Source organism: Limanda limanda, chromosome 12, assembly GCF_963576545.1.
Source record: "Limanda limanda chromosome 12, fLimLim1.1, whole genome shotgun sequence".
Lineage (NCBI taxonomy): Eukaryota > Metazoa > Chordata > Actinopteri > Pleuronectiformes > Pleuronectidae > Limanda > Limanda limanda.
Genome location: NC_083647.1, coordinates 9,362,410 through 9,382,895, shown reverse-complemented (window position 1 = coordinate 9,382,895; position 20,486 = coordinate 9,362,410). Strand labels below are relative to the sequence as shown.

At 42.0% G+C, this 20,486-nt stretch overlaps 4 protein-coding genes across 4 annotated transcripts; 1 reads left to right on the top strand and 3 right to left on the bottom strand.

Moving 5' to 3' along the window:
- Nucleotides 1-580: 580 nt before the first annotated feature.
- On the top strand, nucleotides 581-5,375 carry hmgcl (3-hydroxy-3-methylglutaryl-CoA lyase). Its single transcript, XM_061082540.1, has 9 exons — nucleotides 581-683; nucleotides 872-955; nucleotides 1,118-1,225; nucleotides 1,365-1,460; nucleotides 3,163-3,311; nucleotides 3,416-3,479; nucleotides 3,590-3,778; nucleotides 3,893-4,018; nucleotides 4,589-5,375. Exons 1-9 carry the CDS (start codon nucleotides 597-599, stop codon nucleotides 4,688-4,690), a joined length of 1,005 nt encoding a protein of 334 aa, XP_060938523.1. The 5' UTR covers nucleotides 581-596; the 3' UTR covers nucleotides 4,691-5,375.
- A 962-nt stretch (nucleotides 5,376-6,337) lies between these two features.
- gjb3 (gap junction protein beta 3) lies at nucleotides 6,338-8,861 on the bottom strand. Its single transcript, XM_061082994.1, has 2 exons — nucleotides 8,787-8,861; nucleotides 6,338-8,202 (listed from the first exon to the last, which is right to left on the bottom strand). The coding sequence occupies exon 2, from the start codon at nucleotides 8,134-8,136 to the stop codon at nucleotides 7,273-7,275; it is 864 nt and encodes a 287-aa protein (XP_060938977.1). The 5' UTR covers nucleotides 8,137-8,202; nucleotides 8,787-8,861; the 3' UTR covers nucleotides 6,338-7,272.
- Nucleotides 8,862-12,859: 3,998 nt separating this feature from the next.
- On the bottom strand, nucleotides 12,860-14,655 carry LOC133015765 (gap junction beta-4 protein-like). Its single transcript, XM_061083033.1, has 2 exons — nucleotides 14,591-14,655; nucleotides 12,860-14,176 (listed from the first exon to the last, which is right to left on the bottom strand). Exon 2 carries the CDS (start codon nucleotides 14,101-14,103, stop codon nucleotides 13,312-13,314), a length of 792 nt encoding a protein of 263 aa, XP_060939016.1. The 5' UTR covers nucleotides 14,104-14,176; nucleotides 14,591-14,655; the 3' UTR covers nucleotides 12,860-13,311.
- An 815-nt stretch (nucleotides 14,656-15,470) lies between these two features.
- Nucleotides 15,471-20,030, bottom strand: ppie (peptidylprolyl isomerase E (cyclophilin E)). Its single transcript, XM_061082577.1, has 10 exons — nucleotides 19,985-20,030; nucleotides 19,555-19,653; nucleotides 19,426-19,469; nucleotides 18,600-18,626; nucleotides 18,180-18,261; nucleotides 17,987-18,090; nucleotides 17,782-17,905; nucleotides 17,006-17,191; nucleotides 16,742-16,884; nucleotides 15,471-15,725 (listed from the first exon to the last, which is right to left on the bottom strand). Exons 1-10 carry the CDS (start codon nucleotides 20,013-20,015, stop codon nucleotides 15,657-15,659), a joined length of 909 nt encoding a protein of 302 aa, XP_060938560.1. The 5' UTR covers nucleotides 20,016-20,030; the 3' UTR covers nucleotides 15,471-15,656.
- Between the last annotated feature and the right edge of the window lie 456 nt (nucleotides 20,031-20,486).

Sequence of the window (20,486 nt, the reverse complement as noted above, 5' to 3'; positions counted from 1 at the left end):
AGCTCACTGTCAGTCATTTCTTACTGGGAGTAATTGATAAATACTGACTTATTACAAAATTAAATTTAAATATATTTCTGAGGTCTGAATGCTTTTACATAAGTTGTAAACACTACCAAAATACCTCCATCGATGAGGTTATATTTTCGTCTATGTGTGTTAGTTTGCAGGCTTACGCAAAAATTACTGAACTGATTTCTGTTAAAAAATTGTGCGGAGTGGTACAACCCAAGGAAGAATCCATTCAATTTCAATATGGAACTGGATCAAGGGACAGATCCAGGATATATTATTCTCTTTCTTTAACATTGTGAGATCGGGCATCTTTCCACATAAGAGAATAATTAACGGAGCTCGATTAAGAAAAATCTTAAAATATTTATGAGTGTGTGTATTAAATAAAGACAAAAATCTGTTGGATTTGATTGTGGTTTCATAAGGACACAGTAGAGCAATGTATTCTAGCGGGTGTCACTCCAGTTCAAAAAGCAGTTTTCATGCCCGGCCAGTAGATGTCGCCCTTGTGTGAGCTGTGAGGACTGGGAGGCTCCGGCTCCGCTGAGGAAGAGGTGACGTCCTCTGGAGGCTGGACCAACATGGCGACCGTCCTGAGACTCATCAACAGAGGCAGGATTGGGTCCGCGATGGGACAACAGTACCTGACGTTCAGCTCGGCAGCGAAGGTCAGAGAGTCCCGCAGTGTTTTACTTTACCTGCAGCTGCTGGTGTGTCTGTGCATCCTGCTAATGCTAGAGACAACTGCGGTTCACTTAGCTAACACGGGCTGGTGCTAACCGGCTAATATACCATATACATATATATATATATATAACATGTCTTTGTGTTTGTGTTTGTGTGTGTGTGTTTGTAGGCTAGTGTTAAAGCGTGTCAAGTTCTCCCAGAGAAGGTGAAAATAGTGGAGGTGGGACCCAGGGACGGTCTTCAGAATGAGAAGGTAACATTCTAAACATCATTATTTACATTATTACTTCCTGTTGTGCTGAGGTGAACCAGTTGCACAGGTCACGTGTTGCGCAACTATAACAATTCCAGGCATGCTGTGGTGTCGCTGTGTTTTATAAAGTGTTCCTCATTGTTGTTGTTCCCACTCTCTCAGACCATCGTGCCCACAGAGACCAAAATCCACCTGATTGACCTGCTGTCAGAGTCCGGGCTTCCGGTCATCGAGGCCACCAGCTTCGTGTCCCCGAAGTGGGTCCCACAGGTGAGACTGGTGTCCCAGAGCGATCCACATGCAAAGTGCCGTGCCCCACCCACACAGGGCAGGGCAGGAACTCCAGCTTTGGGCACTGGATGAGGCGTGTGCTCTCTGTGCTGATTGGTTTCTGTGTGTTTAATGTCAGATGGCCGATCAGGTGGAGGTGATGAAGGGGATCGTTAGGAAACCCGGGGTGTCGTATCCAGTCCTGACCCCCAACCTCAAGGGCTTCCATGCTGCTGTGAGTGTCGACTGAAACATCCCAACACACTTCACTGATATGCTTCTTTTACACCAAAATTCCTTTTTTTTAAAAAGGCGATTGTCTTTTTCAGTTTGAATCATTTCCACAACACACTATCAAATCACTATGGAATCTGTAAAAGACTTAAAACTCTCTTTAGTTCCTTATATGGTCAACGATGGCTTTGAATCCATTTTAACCTCAGCAAAGGAGGTTATGTTTTCCCCCCCTGTCCATTTGTTTGTTAGTACGTTTGTAAATAAAGTTACTCAAAACTACAAAGGACAGATTTCCATTAAACTTAGTGGAAGGTGTCAGTGGAAAACCCCATACAATTCTCTTGCGGATCCAGGAACTTATTAACATTGTGAGATAAGGCTTTTTCAACATCTTTTTATTTTTCTCGAGGATAATTCATGGATCTTGATGGGAAAAAAATCAGGCACATTTAGAAAACATCGGTCTCTATCATATACACTGACAATGTGTAGATTAAATTATGTTTTTTCCCTCAGTGAGTCATGTTTGATGACCCGAATGTGCCAGAAACCGAGAGTTTTAATATTATAAAAGAGATCACCGGTATATGCCAATGAAACAAAGCATCCTGACGCAACACTGACGGCAATGGCAGGGAGGGTGAATACCTCAGCCAGGTGTGTCCTGCAACTTTTTCACACAGGCCAATGGCACGTTCTTTACTGGTTTGTTCTGATAGAGGGTGAAACGAACCGGATCCTGTGTGTTGATCAGTGATGTTGTTTATTGTTAAAGTGAGCGCAGGTCAGAGGGGGGCTGATGAGGAAGCTCCAACATGAGACTCTGACACAGGACGACTGGACCTTTAATGAGCGTCTGTCCTGAAACAGCGTTGTTATAATTATTCAGCGGTGGAAACCAGCTGAAAGTATGAGTGTAGCTGTAAACATGATCATGTTCAGTCACTGCATCGATGCAGAGTCCAAACATTAACCTATATATTTTGTCTGGACAATACTATGCTTTTTTTACATTGGCTTTCAAAACATGGGCGGGATGAGTTCTATCAAAGTTAAATTGACGTGTCTTAAATTTCTATCGAGGACAAGTTCCATCGCGATAATTATCGATATCGTATTATCGGCCAGCCCTACCTGGAGCCAAACCCGGTTTACCTAAAACACGTTTGAACAACGTTATTATCATACCTCAGTTTGTTTGGAGTAAATACTACTATAGCTTAAATCTTCAATGTCGATATTTATTTTTTCTATGCGTCATTAGGATGTTTCTGTGGAAAGTTTGGCTCCTTACATACAAATGGTCTTTTTTTCCCTCAGTGAGTCATGATGTCCCGAACATGTTGTTCCCAAGATGTGACAAACAATATTTTCATGGGTGTATTTGCGCCAACTCCTGGAAGTTCAATGCACCTCATTACTTCATGCATAAAAGGTGCAGTATCAGCATCTAACTAAAGAAGAAGAACATAACACGGTCACTCAGGTGTCACGTTTCTATCACGTCACGTGGGATTGAACGCTGATTGTATCCCTTCCCATTGCAGACTATACCCAGGTGTTGGTGGGTGTTAGGGACTAAAGTTACAGAGGCATAGATTATATCCTGTTTCTTATACCGTTGGGAAAAAATCTGAAAGCTCACAACTGAGGTCAACTTTCCCTCAAACTTCCCTTTTCCTTGCTCTCACATACCACAGGTGAAGGCAGGAGCTTCAGAGGTCGCCATATTTGGCGCGGCATCCGAGCTTTTCAGCAAGAAGAACATAAACTGCACCGTGGAGGAGAGTTTACAGCGCTTTGACGAGGTTATGAAGGCAGCTAAAGAGGCTGGTGTGCCAGTTCGAGGGTAGGCGCGCGGACTTGCGCTTACTTGTTAACAACCCATTAAATCATTGTGATCTCAGTTTAATTCTCACACAAGTCCCATCCACGTTTTCCTTGTCTTCACAGATACGTGTCGTGTGTTCTCGGATGCCCGTATGAGGGCAAAGTGGCACCTGAAAAAGTTGCACATGTGAGTTTGCACTTAATATACGTTCACATTGCGTCAAATCTCTGTTTTTTAACCCTTTGACAAGAACACAAATATAATAACCACATAACTCAAGCTTCTCCGTCTTGCAGGTAGCGAAGCGTCTGTATGCCATGGGCTGCTATGAGATTTCCCTGGGCGACACCATTGGAGTGGGGACTCCAGGAAGCATGACTCAGATGTTAACAGCAGTGACCAAAGAGGTGCCAGTCAGCGCCCTGGCAGTCCACTGCCACGACACCTACGGCCAGGCCCTGGCTAACATCCTGGTTGCCCTACAGGTCAGAAGCGTTTCTGATAATTCACACCAGAAGATTTTATGAATGAAGTTGATGTCTAATTTGAAGGTGAATTATTAGTTATTAGATCGAGTAAATATTCTCCCTGTTTTGCAGATGGGAATCAGTGTGGTGGACTCATCAGTAGCTGGACTGGGTGGCTGTCCCTATGCCCAGGGGGCTTCTGGGAATGTTGCTACTGAAGATGTCATCTATATGCTGCATGGACTTGGGATTCAAACAGTAAAACACCACTTTTTGTTTTCCCTTTGACCCTGTTCAGATCTGTCCTGAGCGGTCAGTGTGAAGTACAGGTTTTGAACGCACCCAAATGAGATCTGATCACTCAGAGCATATTTGGAGATGGTCTGGGACCCATATGGTTCCATTCTTTAAACTGCGCCAACACAAACACAGTGACAACAGACACATTAGTTAACTCAAACTGGATAACAATGACAGAATTTAGTCTTTAATTTGAAGATTCCCAAAAAATTATTTATTTGTATATAGAGCGAAGCAAGATCCGATCACAGGACATCTTTTAATTCAAGGTGTAAACTGACGAACTTTGAGCTGTTCATTTGTAATCAGATTTCTCTGGAAGGATGTTAATACCAGTTGTGAACGTGACCTTTAGCTTCCACTGTCCTTTTGTTCCTGTGTAGTGGAGATTACAGATGTAACAGCGGCTCTTGTCTGGGTTTTTTTCCTCATAATTTAGTTAGCATGTATATTTATTGTGTTCAACATGAGCTGAAACCTCCATAAATGCTTGAATCTTGATCGTCTGACTTTCTGTCCTCACCTCAGGGCGTGGACCTCTCCAAGGTGATATCGGCCGGAGCTTTCATCTGTCGAAGCCTCAACAGGAAGACCAGCTCCAAAGTGGCACAGGCCACGTGCAAACTGTAGACGACAACCCGACCACGCGCTCTTACACAAGCTGCACACACCTCTGACCATGCAACCTGGAGCCGTCGTCCTCTATACGTTCCCTTCTATCCTCTTTAAGTTTGGTTTGTGTGAAGATATTCTTTCGATGTTTGAATGTACCTGCCCCCACTCTCCGTTTCAAAATGAAATATTTGATTAGATAATCGCTACATGAAAGCATCTCTGGAACAGTGCCTTATGTAAAGTCTAATCCTACACAAGATACCTTTCAAAATCCAAGCCTTTTTTTCTTTATGTTATTAGATAGTTTGCTTAGATCACTGGAGCAGTGGGTAAGATAAAGTTAAATAAGGATAATAATATAACAAATAGGAAATGTGTCCCATTAGTGGATAAACTCACTTTTGGCGTCAGAAAAGACAGAAGTGTGGTTTTGATTTTTGATCATTCTGTATTTGCTGTGACCATCATCAGAGTAATGATCGATCTCAGGAGAATCTGTGGAAACATCTGTCCCAATGAATCTGGGCATTGTGTTGATTTGTGAAACAACGGGACTGTGCTCTACTCCAGTGTTTTTTTTTGTTTTACATATGCAGGATCACTGGTTTTACTTTAATGTGTTTAAGTATTTATTTTGAAAAGCCTGTACATATGCAACTAGATTGTGAGTTTTAAAAATAAACCTATTTCATTAACTTAATCTGTCAATGATGTATTATTTTCAACATTTTTCAATTTACACATTGTGTATATGATAAAAATCGATGTTTGATACCTTTGCCAGTGCCTGAAATCAGTTTCCTAAATGTGGCTGAGTTTTTTCCCATCAAGATCCATGGATTATCCTCGAGAAAAATACGAAGATTATGAAAAAGCCTTATCTCACAATGTTAATAAGTTCCTGGATCCGCAAGAGAATTGTATGGGTTTTTCCCCTGACACCTTCCACTAAGTTTAATGGAAATCTGTCCTTTGTATTTCCGAGTAACCTTATTTACAAAAAAACTAAAAAAAACAAATGGACGGGGGGAAAACATAACCTCCTTCGCTGAGGTTAAAACGGATTCAAAGCCATCGTTGACCATATAAGGAACTAAAGAGAGTCTTAAGTCTTTTACAGATTCCATAGTGATTTGATAGTGTGTTGTGGAAATGATTCTAAACAAAACTTTTCTTTACCGCACCTCAGAGCAACCTGACTGACAGGTCTGACAGGCGGAGTGAAGTTCTTCCTCCTGGCCTCTGAACACGGAGGAGAGACGGAGAAGTAACTTCTCACGATGAGTCACAGCAATTTGAAATGATTAAAGGCTAATTGGTGTGGCAAGGAATTTAGCAAGAGTCAAAAGCAATGGAAACATTCAGCTCCTTAGTCCTGATCTGATAGTATCAGGGGAGTAAGAGTTAATTTGTGTTATGTATAAGTATTAAGATATAAAGTTCTCTAGAAATCTAGCTGTTGTACTAAATATGTCATTAATATTTTTCTGATGTGTTTATAAATCTGAAACAATTTTTCCTAAAGAAAATATTCTGAACCTACAAATCCATAAGAGCACCACTGTTGTAACTCAAAACAGAAAGACACATTTATTACATTTAAACTTAATTTATTCAATTTTATAAAACAAACAACATTGGTAACAAGTGCATAAAGTACATTTCCAGCATTTTGATGACTGTTGACTCACAAAATGGTGTCATAGTTCAGTGAGCGGAGCTGCCTCCTACCTCTGCCACTGTGTTCCAGCTCCAGCAACAGAGTTAAACAGCAGCATTCCTTTCACCTCATTTAAATCAACAGTGGTCTCATGAGGCCAGGTTGTGTACAAGGATATCAGCAGCCTCTGCAACGTGTGGCTGTCGCTGCATAAACCTGAGAGCTGTGAGCTTATGTCTGCATAGGATGTAAAGACAAAGATAATGATATTTAGATTTGGTTGCTGTCATTAATCTGGTCTGAGAGATTAAATGCATCATTTTGGGCCAGTTTGCAAATCTTCAAGTATTACTCAGCCATAACTGTAGGACTCCACACTTGAGATCATCACGATACGGAACCTGTCATATGAAGCCATGATCTGAGTTTTAATAAAATAAGAGAGATAACCGGAATATGCCAGTGACAACAGAGCACCCTGACACACCACTGTCGACAATGGCGGGTGAATACCTCAGCCAGGTGTGTCCTTCAGCTGTTGGCACAGGCCGATGGCTTCTTTCCTTCCTGTGTCAAAACTCCTATCCCAAGGCAAACTGAGTGAAATGAGTTCTGATAGAGGGTGAAACAGTGAAGCTGGAAAGGTCCTTTATTGTATTCAAAAAGTAACCTCACGTGTCGTGAACACATACATTTGGCTCTAAATGACCTGTAAATATTGTGGATGTTGGCTTGGAAACCAAAGTTCATGCTCTTAAAGAGTCTCTAGATGTGGACACAGGGGCCCACAGGATGAATCCAGTTGTGATGACTCAGCTTCCAGAGTCTAACTCGTACTGTAGTTTTTGCTCGTAGCTCTGAGTCTTTTCATTTTTTTGGGAGGATTTTTTCATTAGGTTCTCGCCCCAAACAACACCTAGCTTCTCCTGATTCAGGGTTAAGAAGCGATGGACAGGTCGGGAGCAGACGCCCGCATCTTATCTTCAAGTTTTAACATGTTAGGTATGTGCGAAGACCTGATCGCAGTCTTGAAGGACGGAGGGTTGTCCTTCTTGTCCGCCCTCGACATCGGCTGGCTGCAGTTGTTGAAGGGGTCGTCGTTGAAGTCCTCATGTGGCACGGGTATGCTGCGGCTGCGTCTCTTGATCTTCTTCGTGCACGAAGCGATGCGCTTGCAAATGAGGTAGACCATCTCGCAGATGTTCAGGACGATACAGAGGGCCGAGGCGCCGACCATGAAGTAGGTAAAGACCTTCTTCTCCGTGGGGTGGCCGATGTAGCAGTCCACCTGGTTGGGGCAGGGCCAGACCTCGCACTTGACTAGCCTTGGCAGGTAGAAGCTGTCGTAGATCCAGTGGAGGATGTAGAGGAAGGCGACCTCGATGGCCGTTTTCACAACTAGGCTAACAAGGTAAGTCCACCACAAGCCACCGTGTTTTTTACCCGGGTTGGAGTACTTCTTGACGTTATCGTGGTACTTGGCCTGGTGCTTGCGATCGCGGTCTTCGCGGTAGGCCACATGCATGACCACCATGAAGGAGGGGCACGTGACGAAGATGAGCTGCAGGGCCCACAGGCGGATGTGGGAGATGGGGAAGAAGTGGTCGTAGCAGGTGTTGGAGCAGCCGGGCTGCTTGGTGTTGCAGTCAAAGTCTTTCTGCTCGTCGCCCCACACTCGCTCCGCCGCCACCACATATACCATCACCCTGAACACGAACACCACAGACAGCCATATTCTCCCGAAAGCTGTGGAGTATTTGTTCACCCCACTGAGGAGGGCTTGGAAGTTCTTCCAGTCCATGTCCTCGGATGAAAGTCAAATCGTTCTTCTCTGGAACTCTTCTCTAGAAGTAGTTTATCTTCAAACCTGGAAATGGCAGAATGAAAAATGAGTCACCATGTTCTCACTGTCTGCTTCATTTCTACTCAGTGAACAGCAGTGTTAGTGCTGCCTCACTCCTCTTTAATAACACAGAACTTTTTATTCTGACTTTTTCAAATCATTAACTTGTCTTCCGAATTAGATTTAACTTGAAAACATCCCTCAAAGAACTGATTTCTCAGCTCCACCTTAAATGAAGTCACCACAATAACACACGTAGGAGGCCTGGAGCCAAACCCGTCGTAAAGAAAACACGTTTGAACAACGTTACGACTCAGTTTGTTTGGAGAAAATACAACTGTAAATCTTCTCTGTCAATATTTATTTCCTATGAGTCATTAGGATTGTCCCGTGGAAAGTTTGGCTCATTATGTACAAATGATCTCTAAACATCACACACTTAAATCACAGATGCTGCTTACGTGGCCGCTTAGTTAAAGACATCGAATCACCACAATCTGAAAACTCTCATTTCCAACTAACTGAGACGCGACATGAGAAAACCCCACGAAGCGCCTCTCATCTCAGACACATCAAAAAGCTCGTCATGAGGAGTTGTTTCCACTTACTGACAGATGTTTCACTCCATCCTGAGTCCGAAGACGCGTGATTTCATGTATTTCCAATGATTTGTTCCTGTTTGAAAGTCCTTTTACTCCCTTAACGCGCAGATGCGAGTCCCCTGCGCCAGGTAGCGAGCGCCAGTGTAGAGAAATGCGCCCGTAGGTGGGTGGGGTTAAAGAAGAGAGACTGGAGCTGCTTCAGAAGATCGCCCTTTTTTTCCTTCTCTACTCCCCTCCCTCTCCTTCTCTGCCTCTGTCTCGCTCTCTCTTCATTCCTCACACGCCAGAGTTCAGTGACTATTCCAATATGAATAGGCACATGTGTTCAAATTAAAGTGCGCACAAAAGCATCTCCAGGTACTTGGACCAGGAGTTGGAGAGGAGGTCTATAAGTGGAGGATAATGTTTCAGGTCCAGAGAACCAATCACAGCCGTTGTGGTTTCGAGACCACACATGGTTCAGAACTGTGGTGGGTACTATGAGAACCACCAGGGGATCCAGTGCAGTGCCCTGAGGAACATTTTAGTTTTAATTCAAAGTATAATATATATTTCAAAGGGACATGTATTCATCATCTCCATACATATGTTTCAGATGAATAGAATTCTATACCAAGTTTCATCTATTAGCATATATGTCTCTTTATAATTGGTTAAATTAAGCATTTAACATCAATGTGACTGTCTAATGTGACTGGAAAACATGTTTTAATGATGACATGGCACCATTGTATTCCTGCGCCATGTTTCCAGAAACACAACCCATTGTCATTGTCTCAACTTGTTTGGCAGTATGTACCATACGTAAGAGGCCGACACACCCTGAACTTGATACATTTTTATGTTGCGCATGTTTTCCAAAGTATGAGGAGTGCTAAGCAAAACTTGTTTCCTGATTTGTTGTGAGGGAGTAAACGAGGAGAAGTTTGTTTTGATTTACCCAGATTAATTTCCTCCATTCCTCTTTTGTTAATTTCCTGCACTTTTTATGATCTACTGTTCCACCTCTACGCCCTCAGAGGAGCCCAAAAGCTTTATTGTTTTTCCTTTATTCTTTATAAGACAAGGCTCTACTCAAATAACACCATTCATGAACTCACAGTTCGCCCAGCTTTTGTCTCTATTCAACTTAAACCGATTTTTCTTACAGTTAACATTTATGAAGCTCACTGCACTACCATGTGTCTGTCTTGTAGGATGAGCAGCCTATTATCAGGAGTCACTGTAGACGTTTGTAAGCCCCCAGATGTTGTGAGGGTTATCAAATATCACCTCACTGTGCCTCTACCTGCGTGTTCCTGCAGAGCGGTGTCTTCATTCAGATCTATTGAATCCCGTGTTTACACAATGGTGAAAAGGTAAAGACGTGTTCACATATCACGGGCCTCAAGTCCAGTCAAGTGTATTTGTACTTCTCAGAGCAGTGACATCTCAATGGGAGTCTTTTATGCTCACGGCCGAGCCCTAAAGTTCCAGCTTTCCACAAACACGTGATATAAGAGTAGGTGCCACATGCATTATATTGCAGAGTAACCTGATGATCAAGATGACTTCGGATTTGACGTTGACGTTTAACCCTAACCCTTACCCTATAGATGAAAGTTCAAGATGTTTCTTTGTCTCACTTTATGTAACACAAACGAGTTAGACAAAGTTTGTAGTTCAGTCTGTGAGCAGACAAATCTCAGCTGCCAAGTCTTTTAAGGAAGCGCCTGTGGAGCGAGGACAAGCAACTTTAGTAAGTAGTCAATAAAACAGAAGCAATAAAGAACGACAATAGTAATAATAAGATAAATACAGTGATAACAGAATCAAACAAAAAATGTATTCACAAAAAATAAAATACAATATAAGAACAAGATAATAAACCAATCAATTGAACTTTATTTGTATGGCCCATACTCAGAAATCACAGTTTAACTTTAAGGTGCAACATCCTCTGCCCTTAACCCTCGACTAGAGTGAGTAAAACTTAAAAACACCTCACCACAGAAGTGTAACAGAGCACATCAACAAAATAACAAATTCAAAAGGCAGTGTCTAACATAAATGGAGAGGAGCATCAATGTTTGCAGTATTTATACAGAAGAAAAACTCTGACATAGATGAAGGCAGCAGCAATGCCAATTGTAATGACACAGGTATGGCCAGCAATACTTATTTATGTGAGGAGGCACATTGTATATCTGAGCGAACTAGTGGTATCAAAATCCACGATCATCTTCTACAAGGAACAATAAAGCTCAAGGACTCTGGGGAAGGAAGTTACATGTACATGAGAAACTAATGTGATGAAGAGGGAGAAAAGAAGAATTCTGGATGGATAAAATGGAGCAAATTTATTTCGTCAGACTGAAAAATTATGCATTTATTTCCATCTGTGTATGAATATAAAAGTCAGAATGGATGTGATTCAAACTGTGTAAAATACCTCTAATAAACAGACTGCTGGCACCTTGTCTCTAACTCCGGCAGATATGAGCTACAACCTCTCAGAACAACGTTAGAAATATCAGCCGCCGGTTGTTTTCTCTCATCTGAACACAACATCTGTACGTGTAACATTTAGAGCCGCCTCGAAGACGAGAGGAGGACTCGAATGGGACAAGGGGGAAGGGGGAGGGGGAGAGTTTTTTTGGCTGTAGATGAGCAACTGGTCCAGGCAGTCTGCCGGGACACACCTGAAGGAATGCACCCCATGACTCAACCGCTATCGGGCGACATGTCTTAACAGGAAGGAGAAGCAACGGACGAAATAAACACCTCACTTTTGGACTGGTGCTGCTGCTGCTGCTGTGAAAAGAAAGAAACGCACCAGCAGCAGAGAAAGCTTTGGCCAGGAGGACAGACAATACTCAGGAAGGGATGGGAGTGGTCGCATAATGAGAGTGATAAACAAGAGCTGCACATGTTGGGGCCTCTTTATATTACATAATTTATTTTTGTTTAATTTAACTCTTCATGTCCAAGGCCAAGAGGCCGACTTTATTTCCTGTAGTAGTGCAGAGGGCAGAGTGGAAAAAATGTGACACACACACACACAGAAACACACACACACAGATTTTTGTTCTCATCTACACCTTGTGGTATCTCGTCTTTCCAGTTTTCTTGGTTTCATAGAGGCTGAGAAGTTTCAGCTGCCACTGCAAAACACTGTAGGTAAACAAGTTGATTTCTGTAACAACTAGTTACTGTAATAATACACAGGCCTAATTTTTTCACAGGTTTCATTGGTAGTACTGAACTGAAACAGATGTTAGCGGTGCCAGTGAGAAATGTTGTGCCGTCCAATGATACCATTGTTAGTGGAAAGACTTTATCCAGATAGAGTTTCTAAACGTTGATATTTATAGACATCAAGTAAAAAATGTATTCACTTTCACTACGCTGATGTTCTAGTCGAGATTTCAGGAGAAGAAATCTCAAAACCCTCTGTGGATACAATTGAAAACATCCACTGTAAGTACACAAGCCATCTTTTTACTCTCCCCTGGCATGTTGCAGTGTAAATACTGGAATCATCCATCCAGAGGCCGCTCGGGCGGTCAAATTCCTGGGCTGGGTGGTTCCACACGTCAGGGCAGATGAATCAGAGGAGTGGGAGACTCCTCCTCCGCCCTCCTCTTAGTACCAATCAAGCAAAACAATGAGGGCGCCGCTCATGGCAACAGGGCGATCCGGTGCGGGCAGTGGGGAGGGAGGGAGGGAGGGATTTCTTTTTTATGAAACACATGGAAAAAGTGGAGGCAGAAAGAAAGTGTGAGACATAAGTCCCACCATACAGCTGCAGAGTCAACATGCTCTTCTCCAGGAAGGCAGCCGCTTCACGTTGGTCTGTGCCAAGATTCTTCTGTGTTTTAGTAACAACTTGTTCTGAATTAAACTCTGCCTCCACTACTGTGTAGGGACCACATGAAGAAAACAACACATTTTCCAAAACACAAAAATCTTTAATGAAAAGTATGTGAACAACTCTGTAGCCATGAAGTCTGAAGAATATTAAAAAAAAAACTGATATCAACAACAGCCAAAGCTGAATTTCGACTTCATTGTTCTCTACACAACAACACAATCTCTCATGACTTTTGATAAATTACATAAAGTACAATATTTACAACAAGACTTCAACACGCAAGAGAAGGGGTAAGACACAGTACATTGAAGGCTCTGAGGCTGGGCACAAGCAGAGGGAAAATCTTACACAGAGAACCACATGTGTACTCTCCAAACCACAGGGTGACTCATAGGCTGGATAAAACAAATTAGCTTTTTTTTCTTTTCAGGGACTGTAGTGTAGAACTCGAATGTGTTTAAAAAATCAAATCAAATTAAAACAGCAGAGATCACATTCCGGATCAGTGACACATTGGGCTTGTGGTCTCCTCTGACCCTGGACCCAGGAAACAGTCAGGAACTAACTCCATCGTAGTTCAGTCTGTGAGCAGACAAACGTCAGCTGCCAAGTCTTTTAAGGAAGCGCCTGTGGAGCGAGGACAAGCAACTTTCCTTTCTTGTGTCTCTCCTCAGTATCTCAAGATATGGCCACTCTGTATGAGGGGGCCGGGGTTACTGGGGTCTTGTCCTTTCCCAATTGTAGAGTGCTCGGGTCCATCAAGGTGCTACCGCTGGACATGTTGTCGGCCGTGACATGGCGAGAGTGATGGATCTTGGTGACACATTCACGTAAGCGTTTGCCGATCAGGTAGACGATTTCAATAATGGAGAGCACGATGCAGACCAGGCTGCTGACCACCATGAAGAGGGTGAAGATCTTCTTCTCTGTGGGCCGGGAGATGAAGCAGTCCACCACGTTGGGACACGGCTTCTGCTGGCACTTGATCAGCAATGGGAAGTCGTAGCCCTCGTAGATGTGATAGACGAGGTAGACGAAGGTGAGGTCCACGCCGATTTTGAAGACTAAGGTGAGGACGTAGGTCCACCACAGGCCACCACGCTTCTTGCCGGTGTTCATGTAGAGGCGTCGGCAGTTCTCGCCGTACCGGAGCTTGTTCTTGCGTTCCCTGTCCTCCCTGTAGGCGACGTGCATCACCACCAGCATCGAGGGGCAGGTGACGAAGATGAGCTGCAGCGCCCACAGCCGGACGTGGGAGACGGGGAAGAAGTGGTCGTAGCAGACGTTGTGGCAGCCGGGCTGGAGCGTGTTGCACTTGAAGTCCTTCTGCTCGTCGCCCCACACCTTCTCCGCCGCCACCACGAACACCATGACCCGGAAAATGAAGACGATGGAGAGCCAGACTCGCCCGAAGGCGGTGGAGTACTTGTTCACTCCACTGAGGAGGCTATGGAGGAATGCCCAGTTCATGACGAGGTCTGTTCACGGTCTGTCCTCTCTTCCTGCTGATGGAAGACAGGAGACAGTTCAGAAATGTACCCGCCTGGAACAAAGAGAGAGAACGGACATGTTGTTGAGGAAAAAAAACAAGAGAAGAAGGGAAACTGGTTCATTAACACAGGAACTCATGTGTTAACATCTGTCTTTAGGAAAAAAAAAAAAAAAACGGAAAGGAGAAAAAAAAGTAAGTGAGTAAAATGATCATAAAAGAGATTTAGGTGTTTTGAACAAACTTAATAACTTCCGTTTAAGTGAGCAAGACGGTCTTAGCTCGTCGCTGTACCGAGACAATTACACAACTCTCTCTCAAATCACACATCCTCACTGCCGCTCTCACGTTTCTACCATGGTGCGCAATTACGCGTATCCAAAAAGCCCACGTTCACAAACGAGTGAATCCAAACGTGTTCACGTTACTTTTATACTGAGTTAATAAGAATAGTAAGTGAATACTCACAGTTTTACCTTCTGGTCGCGGACGAAGCGGAGGAACGGGATCAGGATGAAGCTCTGCGCTCAGACATCCAGCAGATTTCTCAAGAGGACGGCGGAGAGTGAGTGGGTGAGTGAGAGAGGCGGGGGGTGGAGCTGTTCTGCTGCTGTGTCGTCTCCCCTGCTCAGGTGTGGCTGTTCCAACTCTCCCTCCCTCCTCCAGGTACATGAAGAGAACCCCCAAGGTTTCATACTGTTTTTTGAAATACAGTTGACGTCCTGCAGCCAGATCTGAATAATTTCTATTTCGACTATTATTTGATTTAGAAAATGTTTATTTCAAATTATGTATTAATATCGTTTTTTTATGTATTATAAGAGATTATCCATTCAATAATACTAATATAATAATTATAAATGTTGTAAATTCGGAATAGCTGTTCATAAATAAGAAATACTGACTATAAAATTATTAAATTTTGACACTTGAAAATATGTTTTAAAGACAAAAGCACTAAATACAAATTAGTGAAAGAACAAAATAATTAGTAACTATTTAAATGAAATAATAAATATAAGTGTGTTTTTTTTATACCATCATTAAGTAAAAACCTATTACTAAGTTTATTTGCTTAATTTGTTGGCATGAAACCAGTACAACGTAAAAATAAGCAGTTTTAACTGGTAAAATACTGACTGAACTAAAAAAACACTTTATGTACATTGTTGCTCGAAAAAAACAACATACTTTGCATTAAACCAGTAAAATGAACAGGCAGGCAGTTCAACACCTTTCTTTGTAATAGCTCTCCATACCCCAAAAAGATACCAAGTGAACTAGACAACAAATTGTGTTTAATAAATATATTTAGAGCTATATAACAATGAAGGAGTAAACCAACAAGTCTTTATCAAAATGCAACTTTTAATAAGTAAAAATCTGACAGTCAAGCTGTAGAAAACGGTGTTCATTGAAATATTTACATGACAGAAGATGTGGCTTCAGAGACCATGAACACACACATGATCTCACACTTTCACTGCCTCTACATACACATACAAAAAACATCAAGCGTGTGCCTCTGATGCGTTCACACTAGTTCTCCACAGTCCGAGATGATCACTTTCTGCTTCGGCTTCCCATCTTTGTTCCCCTGAGCCTGAAAAGAAAAGAGCAATTCAAATGGCTTTAAAGTATGAAATCTATAAATCTTTATCACAATATAACAGACTTTGGTCACTGTAACACAAGTGTTTATAGCTATGAACATGTTAAAACCTTTTTAATACCTTTTGAAATTAAATTTAACACCAAACGAGTGATGCAAATAAATACCAAACATATATTTGTTCCAATTTAAAATATTTATGCTCTTTTGACACTGTGCAGTTTGCTTCATAAGTACTTCCAGGCTCTGGGTTCATCCACCACAAGTGCTCAACATTCTCAGGGCACATTTTGTTCAACTTGCATTCCCTCATGTTGATAATCTAGCTACTAGCCTGACTGCAGAGGCATTGGTTTACTCACAAACTCAAACAGAGACTAAGCAGCACATAGGGGAATCTGTATTCCTGCCTCTTTGGTCTGGCCAAGCAGAGACATTTTGAAGATGAGCTTAGATGGTGTCGTATCAAAAAGATGAAGACCCATCCAATGCGAATTTAAGAAAGTTTCATTCTTTTAAGGTCTTCTATTTGTAAAATGTAATTTAAGACATTGTTAGACTTCTTAAAGACCTGCGGCCTGACAGTGTACTGCAGTTATGGGCACTAACTCACTTATATGTTCCAAACAGTGTCTCATTGTTTAACACTTTATCTTTATCAATTTATCTACTACACTAAGTAAAGAAATAGACTGAACCAACATTTACAGCATTTTATTAATTAAAAACAAGCTGGGAATGAGAATATTTACCTCATACCTTATGTTTTCATCTGCATTGTTTGTTTGTTATTTAGCATAATGATACAAAAACTACACAACTAATCAATCCTGGGTAGATCCAGGATTCTTTCACTTTTGTAAACGTTGTGAGACACGTTTCTTTTAAACATTTTTGTTGATTTCATGGATCTTGACGGAGGTATATGTTTTACTGAGTGACCTAGCCTGATGCTTCTCATATAGCCCTTTATTCGTTTTGGTAAAGTTAAGCCCTTTATGTTTTACCTCCATCGCACGGAGCACGTCCATCCCCTCCACCAGCTCGCCGAACACCACGTGTTTGTCATCCAGCCAGTCGGTCTTGTCAGTGGTGATGAAGAACTGAGAGCCGTTGGTGTTGGTGCCCGAGTTGGCCATGGAGAGCTGCCCTGTGAGCACAAGAGACATGGATTTAAACCAGTCACCCACAGGATCTACTGGTAAACACAAACCACACGCCTCCCTCACAGACGTCCCCACACACTAAGCACTGCATACAAAACCACTCACCTGGTTCAGTGTGTTTCAGGATAAAGTTTTCGTCGTCAAACTTGCGGCCGTAGATGGACTTGCCACCGGTGCCGTTGTGGTTGGTGAAGTCGCCTCCTTGGCACATGAACTGAGGGATGATGCGGTGGAAGCTGCTGCCCTTGAAGCCAAAGCCTTTGTCATGTGTGCACAGGCAGCGGAAGTTATCTACACAAGATGTGAGAAGAGATATTTGTGTTATTGTTTGTTTTTAAGTTGGACTTCATTTTTTACATACGAAAGTTTCATTAAGGCAACTGTGATTTATTTTTTTAGGAGGTGCACAGACTAATGAACTTCTTTATGCAAAAAACCAAAGCATGTGTAGTTTCAGTATGTATTTTTTAAGATGGGATGTGTCTAATATTCACACATATAGGAAGTGTTATCACAGGCAGTGGCCAATCATATTACGTGTAAACAAATACTAAAGTGCAAACACTGGCCAATCAAATCAATTGCATGCAAATACAAGTCCTGCCTGACAGAAAACTTCCAAATAATCCTGGAGAGATGAGGCAGAGTCAGTGTGTGAACCTGGTGTGTGTTCATCCGGTTGTGGAGTTTGTTGCACGGCACTGTGCTTGTGTGAATGTCACGTTAACACCAAAAGGCAGCTATATTGTTTCTCCTGGACTGGAAACTGATTGGTTGCAATTGCACCAGCACCAAGCATCAGGCACATCCCCCATTGAACCCCTAGACTAATAGTACATGTGACTGCTGAGTTAGAGCCACTCAGGACACGGCATACACACCTGCTGTCATGGGAACGATGTCCGCCCTCAGGAGGAAGCGTAGTCTCCCTGCCATCTTGTTGCCGATTTTGATGTCCATAAAGACCTGAGGATTAACTCTGCCCTTTTTAGCAGGAGGCTCAGCCTACAAAAAAAAATATCTTCATTTACCATCTTTACTAGGTTAGAGTCAGTAGCACCAGCACCAGGTAGATTGAACTGTCACCTCCTGTGTCGCCGTGGTGGTTGTTTCTCCACCCGCTGCCTCAGCATCAGCCTCCTCCGCGGTCTTTCCCGAGAACTTCTTCAGCCAGTCGTCGTCCGACCACACTGAGGGAGAGCACAGTTAAAATCAAACCTGTGGATTTAAAAATCACAGCAGAGGGGAATTCATAAGTCAATAGGTTTCCAATAATCACCTGGTCGAGAGGAACCTTCTTTGATTCTCATGGGTTTGGCGATGTTGACTCGGACAGTGCGACCGAAAAGCTCAGACTCGTTCTGTTGAATTAAACAAAAACATTCATATCAACAGAGGGTGATTTTGATTGAATCTCTGGGGTGCGTTTAAGTGGTGACCCAATTCAATGGCAGCGAAGGAAACTCTTTTACTGTTCAGGAAGTACAACATGTGCTCCCGCAGATGCAGGTGGTTGAATATGACCTCAAATTAAAACTAGTCTATCGTCAATTTTCACATGTTTTTGTATTTGTACATGCTGAAGAAACAATACATTCTTAACATTAGTTGTCATTTAAAATGCTGCTTTTCATCTAGTTTTAGTCGTATGTATTTTATTGATCATTGGCATGTGTATGCAGGAATGTGATCCACTTACCATGTTATCAATCGCTGCGGCTGCATCCTACAGAAGAGAAAGATAAAAAGGTTTTACCCTGAAAGATCTTCCCGGGGCATTAGCTAACTATGTTTACAATGCATTCACCTGTCAGTCTACCATTAACCTTCTTCAGAATAAGACAGCATGATTCTTCAACAATGCTGATCAATTTACTCCATGCATTACACACTTTAACATCGCCACAGTAATAACTGAAGATTGCCCATTACTGACAATACTTTCAACAGTCTCCTGAGTGAACCTCAGTCCCAATCGTTCTCTTATAGAAATCATGTTTTATACACTGGGTGCTCTTATGGATCGAGCAAAAAAACTGGATCCAGGACATTTATATGTAATTTAAAGTATAATTATAAGTATTCAGGTATGTTCTCATTGACCATACAAATTAATAAGTTGATATCAGAATACTGCAGCTAGGTCTGGGCGTTATGACCAGAAAACTAAATCAAGATAAAACTATCTAGATAAGACTATCAGTCGTTATAGTTAATTATCAAGATAAATGTCACTTTATTATTTCTGTTATCTTTAAAGGCTGATATTTGATCCTGATGGAAGGTTGAGGTTTCTACAATCTTATTTAACAAACACTTGTTAAACAGCAAAACCTTTGACAGATCTGAAATGGATGAATCATGTGTTATACCTCCTCACTGTGCCTACACAAAGTATGAATGTTAGATCAATATGTATTTGACTTTTCATTGTATTGCTATTGATGATATATCATGCTATTTTGGTGATTGTTGACATTGTTTAATTGCAGCCAGTTTACTTTAGCACTAGAAATCCTACATACCTCAGCCATTTCAAACTCAATGAAGGCAAATCCTCGGTGCTTCTCTGAAAACAGAATATAAAACAGATTAATGCAGCTTCACATCAGGAATCATTTAAATCCCGGAAGCAGTACAGTTCCAGCTCTCACCTGTTTCATAGTCTAACGGAATCTGGATGTCTGTGATGTCTCCGAACGGGATGAACGCTGCGTGTAAAACCTTCTCGTCCACCTCCTCCGCCAGACCACCTGAACACAAACACACAACTGAGATCGCAACAGGCAACAAATCCGCCTATTCATGGAAGTGTATTTACGCACAGATTAACGAGAGGAAAACGAGGCAGGTTTACGTGTTGTATTCAAGATACTGGAGCTTTTACGTTATGTATAGAGTTGTATCATTTCATTGTTGAACCACATTGTACCGGCTGCTTCTCTCCGTGCAGTTGTTCACGTCATATCCACTTTATACATGTTTGTGTTTTACATCGTCGAAGCAACAACACAACTGAATTCACTGCGCAAACAGTAGAAACGTTACTTCAGCGAGTTTGAATGAGAAATAAGAAGAACTCACCGACATACAGCACTCGTTTGGTAGACGCCATGTTGGATCTGACCCTTCAACCCTAACCCCGGGAGTTTGTGATTGGTGGAGGGACACTAAAGCCCGCCCCCTCTGGTCTGGTGAGCTGTACCGCCCCCTGTCACAGGAAACCTGAACTTCAACTCAAAATGTGTGAAACAGTTCTGTATTTATCAAACTAAAGAGTTATGTTAATATAAAGATAATAACTTATATGCTACTATATATTTGATCTCAGTTTTATGAAGCTAAATTATGCACTTTATGTAGTGTGGTGCTCTATTATCTCTGCTGCTGATGAATATTAGATAACTGGACAGAATGCCATCTAGCTTTTTATGATAATAATTGCAATGATAATAATGATAATAATTTTAATAAAATGTGTAATTAAATCAAATTATCAAAGTATCAAAGGACTGTTGTTTGTAGTATGTCACCTGGACTGAAACATCAAAGCACAAACTGTTTTAAGTGGATTGATCTGAATTTG

Bases quoted from the DNA above. Each gene is read 5' to 3' on its own strand.
- ppie (XM_061082577.1), bottom strand. From the start codon at position 20,015: ATGGCGTCTACCAAACGAGTGCTGTATGTCG. The intron at 19,470-19,554 runs GTGAGAGCTGGA...TTCTGTTTTCAG, and splicing joins TCCGTTAGACTATGAAACAG to AGAAGCACCGAGGATTTGCC. The intron at 18,262-18,599 runs GTAAGTGGATCA...TTAATTCAACAG, and splicing joins CCGCAGCGATTGATAACATG to AACGAGTCTGAGCTTTTCGG.
- LOC133015765 (XM_061083033.1), bottom strand. From the start codon at position 14,103: ATGAACTGGGCATTCCTCCATAGCCTCCTCAGTGGAGTGAACAAGTAC.
- gjb3 (XM_061082994.1), bottom strand. From the start codon at position 8,136: ATGGACTGGAAGAACTTCCAAGCCCTCCTCAGTGGGGTGAACAAATAC.
- hmgcl (XM_061082540.1), top strand. From the start codon at position 597: ATGGCGACCGTCCTGAGACTCATCAACAGAGGCAGGATTGGGTCCGCG. The intron at 1,461-3,162 runs GTGAGTGTCGAC...CACATACCACAG, and splicing joins TCAAGGGCTTCCATGCTGCT to GTGAAGGCAGGAGCTTCAGA. The intron at 3,480-3,589 runs GTGAGTTTGCAC...TCCGTCTTGCAG, and splicing joins CACCTGAAAAAGTTGCACAT to GTAGCGAAGCGTCTGTATGC.